The sequence below is a fragment of the Rhynchophorus ferrugineus genome, unplaced genomic scaffold (assembly GCF_030347505.1).
Source record: "Rhynchophorus ferrugineus isolate W39M unplaced genomic scaffold, kcgeb_rfMv2 rfM9, whole genome shotgun sequence".
NCBI lineage: Eukaryota > Metazoa > Arthropoda > Insecta > Coleoptera > Curculionidae > Rhynchophorus > Rhynchophorus ferrugineus.
Genome location: NW_027472588.1, coordinates 15,786,989 through 15,798,909, shown reverse-complemented (window position 1 = coordinate 15,798,909; position 11,921 = coordinate 15,786,989). Strand labels below are relative to the sequence as shown.

The window sequence follows — 11,921 nt, the reverse complement described above, 5'->3', positions numbered from 1 at the left end:
TTCAAATTGGCTTTATAATTGACTGATAAATTAAGCTCTTTGGTTTTGGGTCAAGTTCAGAGTATCTTCCGACTAACCAGTGCAGTTTCTTTATTTGAGTCTAATCTGATTTGCTTTTTGTCTGTCATGACGTTCCCAATTTAACCGACCATCGAGATATATTACGAGGTGTTGGGCGTCCGTTTAGTGTTATTAGGTTAGGTTTTTGTCATTTCACCACAACGCAAAATTAACATGGACAGATTAGGAGATATCAAACTGTATTTTCCAGTCTCTAGTCCATTTATAGATATTGTTGACTGCTACTTGTACTTTTTTTAAAGTCTTAGAGACAGATATATTTTTTGTCATGTTAACTGTGTTGTCGGCAAATGCTCTATGTTGGGATATCAGTAGTACAGAGCAGATATAGGAGTGGTTCCAAGACACTACCCCGTGGAACTCCAGTTGAAATAGGTTTAAATGTTGAAAATGCCCCTTCACGAGAGACTAAATTATATATAAAGAAGAAATGATTCCAGCAGTCGATGGTATCGTCCAGAATATTGCAGGACAATATTTCGTTTCTTATAATGCCTTTTCAACAACCGCTGTGTACATAGTCGATTGTCCAGTGGGGATTTCGAAATCCAAACTGAAAATCTGGTATTTCTATAAATTGTTTATAGATAGCAACCTGTTCTGTCGATTTTCCAGGTTTTTTAAGCATAATTATTCTAGCAATATTAAGATATTCCGGAACATGTCTCAATATCACACAGGCATTGAATATATATGTCAACATGGTTATTGCTTTTCGTGGCAGCATTTTTAATAACCCAGATGAAACATCATCAATTCCAAAAGCCTTTTTAGGATTGAGGTTGCTGTCAATTGCTGGGACAACTTTTGATTTGCAGCTATATTAATACCGCCTGATAAGCAGGATTTATATTTATTGTCGATTCTATATCATTCACCATTCACTTGGAATACGTTTAGCCAAATGTTTTCCGAATAATTAAGATTTTTCATCGTTGCGTCGTACCCATTCATTTTGATCGTTTTAAATAGGCAGTATTCTAATAATTAGTCTTTTAGATCTCCAAACTGCTTTTCATAGCGAGTATAGCGAGTAATCCTTGTCTGCTTACGGGCTTAATTCATTTACATATTTTTCGAAACAACTCTGCTTATATTTTTTAATCTTTTCATTTGTCTGATTACTTATTCTATTACATACTGTTACCAAAAGTATGTTACATCCAAATACACTCTTCTTCATATAAATAATTTAAGCGTACCCATTTCTAAATGTGACAAAGTGTTTTTCTGTTTATATAATTGAAACATGACTTTTAGCAAAATCGCAAGGTTTATGATATACGTTCACTCTTTTAGATTAATTTTTATGAACTTTATTCGCGTTTAGAATTAATTTGTAGAGTTTTGCAAAATATGAGAATTTTATTGCCCTTTTCCTTAAATTTACGCTGGAGTCTTCCAATATTTGTGTGTGTATGTTATGCTGACGATGGATAGCTAAATAATTTGTTTATTCTAGTTGTAATACAAATCGAGATATACAACTTGTGTATAATGGATCGTCAATAAAATGCTTAGGTACACAAGATTTCTAAACATTTTAATTTAAATCGCTATAAAAATTGTGAACACATAAACTTTTTTCGTACCTTAAATCGCCTTTGATAAAATTAGCAGTAAATTTTTACGATAGTATATTGCAAAAAAATGAAAAACTGGAAATATCCTCGCCAACACAATGATAGTTTTCAGTTTTTATGTTTCTTTTATTTACACCCATACATCCTAGAGATATATAACAACTAAACAAAAGCACTGTTTTATTATACTACTAGCTGACCCGACAGACTTCGTCCTGTCAAAAAGATTTGTAATGTGGCAGTTTTTGTGCCTACGTATTTTAAAAAATTCTCCTGAACAGAACCATCACCCTGGTGATAGGGCGTTGTGAATAAAAAATAATTAAATAAAACATATATAAGGATTGAAAAGTAAGTAATGGCTTTATTGTTAATCATGTGAATCATAATTATTATTATTATTATCATTATATTGCTTTGTGGTATACGATGTTTTTTGTTTGATTACCTGGCGCATAGATAAACAAATCTGATGGTTTTCCAACACGGGAACAGGCAACATACAATTGACCATGTGAGAAACATGGGTTTTCTAGATTAATACCACAAACACTTAATGATTGCCCCTGGGACTTGTTTATAGTCATAGCAAAAGCAAGCCGTCAACATGTCTATAGGAAATTTGCCATTACCAATGTCAATGAGTTGTTTAGAGAATATGTTTCCAGATTGGTCATTTTGCAACTCGACACGCATATTCTTGCTTAAATGAAGTACTTTAACATGTTTCCACAAATTGGAGGACTTTAGACATGCATTGAGTTCATCAGCTGGCGTTGATCGTGGAATCACTGGCAATGTTTGACGAAAATCTCCTGCTAATAAAATCATTGCACCACCAAATCGGTTATTATTGCTACGTAGATCTTTTAAGGTTCTGTCTAAAGCCTCCAAAGATTTTTTATGTGCCATCGTGCATTCATCCCAAACAATCAATTTACATTGCTGCAAAACCTTTGCCATTGCAGAGTTCTTCGAAACGTTGCAGGTTGGAGTTTCATTGCTTTGCATATTTAATGGCAATTTTAGTGCTGAATGGGCTGTTCGACCACCTTCAAGCAAAGTTGCTGCGATTCCCGACGAAGCGAGTGCAAGTGCAATTTTATTTTGTGAGCGAATTGTTGCTAATATTAATGAAATAAAAAAAGTTTTTCCTGTACCACCAGGTGCATCTAAGAAATAAATCCCTCCAGTTTCATCATTTGTTACTTTCATAAGAGTTTCAAATACATACTTCTGTTGTTCATTTAACAGTGGAAGATTTGTTTGAATTTATTCTTTCAAAGCGTTGAGATCATACAGTCTTTCTCGATGCAACTCTTGGTTAAAAGCGTCATGCATTGGACGATTGGGCGCGGTCAGGCCTAATTGAATTAATAGTTTGTTTGACATTATCAAGCACATGTCCTCAATTGAAATCAATGCTTCATTGTAAATTTCTTCACTGATTTGTATATTTGGATTTCCCATTCTATTCCGTATTTGATACAAAATATCATCACACATATAATCTTTGTACTTCATCCACAAATCAATTGGGTTTGATGGGAAGCATGTAGATATGATTATAGAAAACAATGTTCGTATTTGATGAGTGTGTGATGATATTACAGCATCATTGAGAGTTTGATCCCAATGAGCGTCATTTTCAAGCAATTGCAAACGTTGACAGGCTTCTCTGTAGGATCCACACAATTCACCATCAACAGTTCGTAACTGTTGGAATGATGTTGGGCCACGTACATTGACTAATAGCAGTCGTAAATAAAAACATTCATCATTGCTTGGATGTACTGAATAAATCCGGCCAATCGCATCGGTGGAATATACATCTGTATATCCTGGAACTGGTTTTCCTTGTTTCCGTCGTATAAATCTCCTTGAGGATTGATTCCAGGTATAATATTTTGGCATTTCAGAATATAGCAATGTTTGTGCGAAATCATCGTTTTGGCATGTCTCAAAAAAACTGGTTAATGTAGTAGATGGTGGCTGAGCAGCTCTTTGTACTGCGTTCTGTGCTGTAAAATACACTCTTTGTCCATTTTCTAAATGCACAGCTAAGTGAACAACAGAAGGGTGTCTCTCATGAATAGGAAAAGAAAATATTCGCCAAACTGCTTCATTACTACTGACATAGCGGCCCATTTGGTATTGGGTAACTTCATCATTAGAATTCTCTGCACCAATTCCAATCACAGCCATATCACTCCCTTTGGTTACATATTTGCAAATGTATTTAATCGATTTCACTGAATGGCAAGATTCAACGTTGATGTGTGCTTTGAATGTCTTTGATAAAATGGGTGAATATGGAACAATCCAACGATTATCTATTTCAATATCTTGTTAATTTAATTTGACAATTGTTGATTTTCCATTGTCTGCTGTCGATCTGCGACGATACAATGGATAACCGTCATTACCAGTAATTGTTTCCGATATTAATGTCCGTGGATATCGTTTTGAACATTTACCATCCATCATACACGGTGAATTTTGATTAAGAGTTCCACAGGGACCATGTATCATGTTTTTGATAACTACCTCATGCAATCCAGGATCTACTTGTACATTAGGGATTTCAGCTGATATCACTGCATCAACTTCATTTGGCCTTATCTTTTCAACCAACCAAATCAAAATGTGTGCATGTGGCAATCCTCGTTTCTGCCACTCCACAGAATACATCCAGCAGCGTGTCTCACCAAACACATTATGTTTTACGATGAAATTCATTAAAGATTTCAACTTTTGTCTAAAGACTCTGGCTGTAATATCATGACGATCAATGGATGATTTCCCAGGTAATAACTCCTGCTTAATTTCTATCCATTGCGGATTGAATGTAAATGTGATGAACAAATCTGCTGTACCATAATGACGAACATACGACATGGCATCTTGAGCATATTCGTGCATATGCCGAGGGCTTCCGATGTATGTTGCTGGAAGAATAGTCATCCGACCGACATTCTGTGCATTTCCATCAGTATTAATCGCATCTCGAAGGTGAATATACTCTTCAGATCGGAGTTTGGTTTGATTCAACCTGATGAATGTTAATCTCTCCGTTTCAATTTTAACATACATGTCATCAACATATTTGTGATATAATCGCCGACATTTCAATATGTGATTATCTGCATTTTCCCGAATCATTAGGCGGTATGAATAATAGTTCATTGAACTGACTTTTTTGTTGGTTTCAGAACCTGTAAACAGATTTTGTTTTAATAACATTCAAATACATAATATAGTGACTGAGATATTATCGCCATAGCTAAACTAATATTTTAGTTACCTGTAATGGGATTTATCATTTTTATTGATAAATCGTAGCCATCTTCACCTTGCCAAAATATAATGGGATATTGCAGTGCATCATATGAGCGGTGTGTTTCCTTTATAGGTTGTAATTGAAAATTCCGACGATGTAAAACAATATCACGGGATTCCAAGTTTTCTCCAACTACAACGATAGCAACTTCATCAATAGTTGGTGCATTAAAACGTCTTGTATGTTGACCTGCAGGTGTTTTATCAGCTCTGATTACAATTTTGTGATTATCGGATGGCATCAGATCCAGGGCAGTTTTAAACAATATAATCAATTGATTGTGTTGATGAAATAAAGTTTGTAATTGTTCTACAATAGACCTTTTTACTAAATTGTTATGTGCACAACGCAGATCAATTTCTTGTGGTGAATTGCCCATAAAATAAATTTGCAGGAATTTGTTGTCGCTATCTGACACTGGTAACAGTGAACCTGCTCTGTGATATATTTGCCCTTGTATCTGTAAATAAAAAAAATATTATGGTGTGGTATAAATTAATGGATTGTCAATGATCAAACTTAAATAATATTTGATCTTAAAAAGTATATATTTAGTTTTAACTAATATCTATCAAATATAAAATATAATAAAAGTGTCACTGAAACTGAATCACCATATAATATGATGACTAAGTGATATATTTCGTAATGATTAAGAAATTGAAGATTAGTAACACATCTTAACTTTGGTGACAGAAAATTTTGTTCGCTAAAATAACTATGAGTAACTGCTATAATACATACCTTGAAAGTTGGCATAAAATTTTCCCGAACTGCATTTGTTGCCCCAAATGAAGTCATTTGAAAGCAATTGTTATATTGTTGAATATGTGTCAAAAAGTGTATAGAATCTGTTCCTATTCCTGAAACCAATGAGTACAATGGTTCTGGTGGTGGATCCAATTGTATCAATTTCACTTTACCATTTGCGCAACACAATCCATTGGCATCGTTTTTGTATTTTAATGCCTTACAGTGTGAGCAAACCAAGTTCATAGAACCAATAACAACACATTGGTAGTTACTGTAGTCAATTGACACATCGTAACTGAAAGCAGCTGGATTCAAACTTGCGCGATTATTAGTTGAATGTCGCGCTCGCGCTTCACGCGTTTGTGAATCCGAATTCTTTCACGTTCATTTCCGTCGTCACGTTCTTGTGCAGTACGATTAGATCGGTAATTAGCTTGGTTTATAGCATTTCTGGTTCTTCTACCTAAATTGCTTCGTCTTATAGGAGGCATATCAAATATAAATTATTTTTTCACTAATCACGAACTAAACAAACACTAACTAACTAAACACCCTGCACAAAACACGATATACGAATTTGTTTCGTGTATCACTTGACAATTCATCTGTCATCTGTCAAAAGTCATCTGTAACAGACAACTTTTTTTTTTTAAATTTGATATGACTTGAACTCAAATCCTTTTAATCCGTACGAATTGTTTTATTTATTTAAAATTTTTTATTTGTTTAAAATTTAATTCAAATTTTAAATAAATAAAACAATTCGTACGGATTAAAAGGATTTGAGTTCAAGTCATATCAAATTTAAAAAAAAAAAGTTGTCTGTTACAGATGACTTTTGACAGATGACAGATGAATTGTCAACTGATACACGAAACAAATTCAAACAAAAAGGGCTATTTTTAGGGTTTTTCCAGCAATAATTCTAATTTTTCTCGCCGTAAAAACCATCCCTGAACTTCAACGAACATTTTAAAAAAAGATTTGGCCAAATTGGTCCAGGCGTTGTTGAGTTATGCGCTTAGGAACATATTTTGCGATTCATTTTTATATATAAGATGCTAAAGCAACAAACTACAAATAAAATTATGATTGTTTTTTAGATTTGATTATGTTATATAACAATGCAGATTTTGATTTATATAAGCAATGATTTGATGCTGTTCTGCTGTGAGGTATTTTGAAAATATTTCATAGTCAAAAATTGAAAGAATGCATAGGGTTGGTTTTATAGTATTTATATTAGTTGAGTTTATTATGGTATTTATTGATATTAAAACCATCTCCATGTTTTTTCTCAAAGTAGCCTTGTGGACCTGTTAAAACGTTAACTTCAGTGTTTCGTTTGCAGTACTTATTCAGTCAAAGCTGCCGTGCAGTTATATTTCAGACATCATTGGTATTCTTTAATTCGTGCTCTTATCATCTTCCTTTTCCTACGTAAAGTTTCCCATTTTTTCGCATTGGATTAAGGACCGATAAAACATCCTCCTGTATGGCTAGAATATAATTTTGATGTTGTGTTTCTTTAGTACGCTCTTAATGTGATTTGTTGTTCCTTGAATTAATTTTAATTAAGGTATTGGTATTATGTTATGATTTCTTCAGTGCTACTTATTATTACTACGATATATAATGTACATTATATTTTATTTGTAAGTTATAAAATGTGATGTCTTGTTTCAAAATTAATGTTCTATTATCTGTGTATAAATAAGATTTTAAATTTTTATAGTAGTTTAGAGACTTTATGGAGAAATGATCATGATGCATTGAAACTTTTGTTTGCTTTTTGATAAAATTGTGACAGTGAAGCTGTGCTCGGCCAAGTTGTATGTCATTGATGTGAAGAAGAAGTACTTGGAAAGAACAATGTTTGGTGAATAGACTTGATGATATATTTTATTTGTGTAACGTGTGTTAGGTTAACTATTGACTAAATTTTAATTATAACATTTACCTTTGATGATTTTCTCCAGATCGCTTTCTATGATTTTTGAGTTAATTAGTCTAAAATGCCAGGAGCTCTTTGCGCATTAGTTGTTCATAGCTGACGATTTCAGCTAGACTTTATTGCGAATTAATGAAACACTTTATTATATTTGATTTATTTACACTAATTACAAGTGAACCCAGGTGAGTTTTAGTTTGGGTCTAGTCGTACCCTAATTTTGTCATTAGGCGCGTTCGCTATGCCTGCCCGCAGAGCATATCCTATTACATGGGTATATTGGCCCATTAATTGATATTTTTAATGCTTCACGCAGAAAACTAAGAGTCGCAAAACTATTAAAAAACTCAAAATACCTGGTCCATGCCTTTTTCGAATCTTTTCGCTGTATTCAAAAGGTTTTCGTTCGTATTTCATTGGACACATATTATCCAAACCAAACCATTGCAGCCTGTGCCTTTGAATTTGTCCTTTAATTGTTCATTGATAATAACTGTCTGATCTTAAACAAATTACTTCACTTCTCGGAGAGAAACAATTAAAATTTGCTTCGTACATTTTCTTTCACTGGACCCCATTTAGATAAACAATATCAGGCCATCCGCCAGTTGTCAACACTTGGATCTTTTCTTTATTAATTCTCAAGCCATATGATTGCAGTGCGAGCTATTGATGAACTATTGATTGAACTATGATTGTGTGACTTTATGAACGTCTCATCTGCTGTTTGAATGATATCGTTAACAGATTAATTTCCTGATTTCAAGTATATGGCACAATGTCCGATCGACGCCCATACTATTGTAATAGCCTTATAATTTTAATTTTATTTGAGGTGTAACTTAAATTATTCAAAACTTGCTAATAATTGATAATAGTTGATATAATAATGCCGGCCCGCTTGTTTTAGCTAATCGAACAAAATTAACACACTCATTCTGCTTCGTGTTATATTTCTGGAATCAAGTCTATAACATTTCCGAACAGTATCCATTAAGGCGTTTTCAATCTACAACCGAGTAAAACCCGAAAATATGCGGTGAAATCATCAGACGTAACACTCCGTACAACTAAATTCTGATTCGTATTTTATTCTGTCCGCCAATTAAGCGAGAGGTTCGTCTACTACAGATTCAGAAATAATGGCGTTATGCCAAATTTCCAGCCAACACAATTAAGTTAAAGGTTACAGTGGAACTTATCGTTTTCTTTCTCAAAATAAATTGAGAGAGACCGTACCGGCTGTATAGGAATGGTACGAAGTGATCTTTCATCGTGTCGTCAATTACCGAGTTGTTTTTTCCTGGTTTAGGAACGTCTTAATTATATTTATTCCTAAGTTTTTGGTATATAAGTGGTTTTTCTAATATGTAATCGATATGAACGTTTATTGATTTTACTGATGCATTAAGTTAATAATGTTTATTTTGTAAAATAATAATAATCGTTATGTCTATATTTATAAATTTAATACATTGCCTTTTCTTCGAAAATACACTACCGTTCAAATGTTTGGAAACATTAATGCGATTGAGGTAAATATGGTTTTGGACTTAAGTAACTAAAATCTGTTTATTAGGGAAGTTGTGGGATTTAATCCAAATCACCATCTCGTTTTTTTCATATTGAGTCTAATTTTCGAAATATTCAATACATTAATTATTTCACTATTTTGGACCATTAACTGCCATTTATTGAATTAAATAGTATAAATTAAAAATGAACAGAGGTTAACCTGAGTCTTTTGTCCTGCTTCGAAGCTGTTTCGAATATTATATCCGACAAATATTCCTTTTTCATGTTTTCGTATAACAATTTTGGAAACAACTTGGTTAAGTATTGGAAAACCGCTCCCTTCCGATTGAGACCTTTGACAAAGTTCTCAATATTGCCAATTTTAATTTGAATAGGTGGCAATAAAACACTTTGTGTACATCTTAAATCTGCATGCGTTACAAAACAATTTTGGTACCTAAAACTTGTCGGTGTATACTTTAGGAAAACCAAAGTATTGTAAATACGCAACTTTGTCAAACCATTTGTCATGCTTTTTCTACGTATACCTAGCATAAAATGTCCACTACTACAACTTTGATCAGCACGCATTAATAAGCATTTGCGGTACCGTCGGCTTGTGAGTGTCTACTACAGCAAAACCAAAGTACTACAAATAACAGTTAACTTGCTAACAGTTTAAAATATTCCGTTGCGGTATCGATGTGGATGGCTATATTGAACTAACCCTTATATAACTACTAAAAAAATAATTAGACCTTTCATTTAAAAAATATATACATAATAATAAAAATTTATATACTGTTTAACATTTGAATACTAAATTCATTAAAAGCATTCTATCTAATTCGACAGTTGTGATATTCGGACAAATATTTTTTTATTATTTATTACAGCAATCTAGTAAATTAATACTAATGAGCAATTTTTTAATCATATTTGCTATGGCTTAAAAATTAAGTACAAACATATACAAAGTACAAAGAAAGTACTTATTCTACGATAGTCACTTGGGCTTTTCATCTATGTCACTGTTTATAATGTGCACTCAGTTTTACTTATAACTGCATTGAATTAAATCAAATGGTCTTACTCTGTTTAATCCTCTGACTAAGCCATCATTTTTGTTCATGTTTTTGGGAATAGCCCTTGATAATATTAACGACAGTTTCTTAAGACAGGTTCGACAGGTTCTTAACATCTTTTCTTAACGTGTGGCTTCCACCTGGGTTTAACATCACGGGTCATCCCAAGATATTTGGCTGTATTTCCATACAGGACTACATGCTGATTTATATATACTGGCTTGTGCTTAATTCTTTTTTTGAGTAAAATCAATATGCACTGATTTATTTTGATTTATTTTGATGTGGTATTTTTCTGTCCATAATTTTATATCGGCAATACCTGTTTGTAACACTTTGGTTGATTCAGTGTTGTTATCTCCAATAGTAACAACATTTCTATTGAATGTAGACAAGACCCGAGTCTATAGCAGATCAAGGACTGGTCCTAATATGCTTCCTTGTGGCACACCTGCTTGAATTTTCCTCAATTATCGGTCCGTTATATATAATGAAATTTTTTAATATTAGTCATGGAGAAGACTTTTAACTTTTTTAATGCTCATTTTATAACAAATATATTGAGACTTTATTCTTTAAGATATTTGATATGATTTATCCCCTTTATTTTATAAACTTTAAAAAATAGATAAAATAGATAAAAATATAAAAATAAAATAGATAAAAACAATTAGACAAATAGATAAATAAATAAATAAAAATATAGAAAGTAGAAAATGGAATAAAAGTAAAGGAATAAAATCAAAAGGAAAAAACGGGAACAATCTGTGAATAAATCCACCGTTTGATAAAACTCAGATTCGGCAGTATAAAACACAGTAAAATTAACGGAATAAAAAAGTTCTCTGAGGGCCGCGTCTTCACTAATGAACTTTTATTAAGTTCCAACGCCCATTGGTCATTTTAAAATATTGCATCTACGAATAACAGACTGATGAAAATGGAACAAACATGTTGCCATTCATGGAAATTGTTTCTGAAAATCTCGCTTTAAGTTTCTCATAATTATTTAAATTTTCATAGAACTGGTAGTTACAGGCACGGGTAATTAATTATGCTGGCGGCTCATAGTACTGATAAATAATAGCATCTACAAATCAATGTTATATATGTTATATACTGATAATGGATGGTATTAATAATCTCAATAATAGATGAGGACAATTGCAGTCGATAAGAATGATGGAATAACCAGGATAGATAATAATAATCTTGGTCCATAGTTGTCAATAACATTGGCGGGTAATCATTACAAAAAAGACAATAGTGGTAACTGATAGTTAATAATAGACAATAATGATAAACAATGCTACGCTGAAGCATAACATGTGCACACTGTACGAAGGGAAACTAACGCACGTTTTACCAGCTTATGGCCTAACACTAATAATGATTGACGTGCAACGAGATCAATAGAAGCAGACGTACAAGATCTTGCCATTAGGGTTAGTAGTACTCGCTAGGGTAAAGCTAAAATTATCCAATATATAAATAAGTAAATCAATAAATAAGCAACTCTGTTTATTGTGCTATTGTGCGCTCACTTATCTTAACTCTGACTATGATGCACGTGCAAGGCGTGCAAGTGAAAAAGTCAGAGGCAAACACGCTAG

At 32.9% G+C, this 11,921-nt stretch overlaps 2 protein-coding genes across 2 annotated transcripts in view; one reads left to right on the top strand and one right to left on the bottom strand.

The window, feature by feature from the left end:
• LOC143202108 (uncharacterized) overlaps positions 1 to 11,921 on the top strand; it is a 106,051-nt gene that overhangs the window by 62,026 nt on the left and 32,104 nt on the right. The gene's annotated exons all lie outside the window — the stretch shown is intronic.
• Positions 3,884 to 5,490, bottom strand: LOC143202212 (uncharacterized). The gene is made up of 2 exons (XM_076413539.1): positions 4,969 to 5,490; positions 3,884 to 4,879 (listed from the first exon to the last, which is right to left on the bottom strand). Exons 1-2 carry the CDS (start codon positions 5,381 to 5,383, stop codon positions 4,014 to 4,016), a joined length of 1,281 nt encoding a protein of 426 aa, XP_076269654.1. The 5' UTR covers positions 5,384 to 5,490; the 3' UTR covers positions 3,884 to 4,013.

Coding starts and splice junctions, on each gene's coding strand:
- LOC143202212 (XM_076413539.1), bottom strand. CDS start 5,383: ATGGGCAATTCACCACAAGAAATTGATCTGCGTTGTGCACATAACAAT. Junction 4,880..4,968: donor AATGATAAATCCCATTACAG/GTAACTAAAATA, acceptor ATCTGTTTACAG/GTTCTGAAACCAACAAAAAA.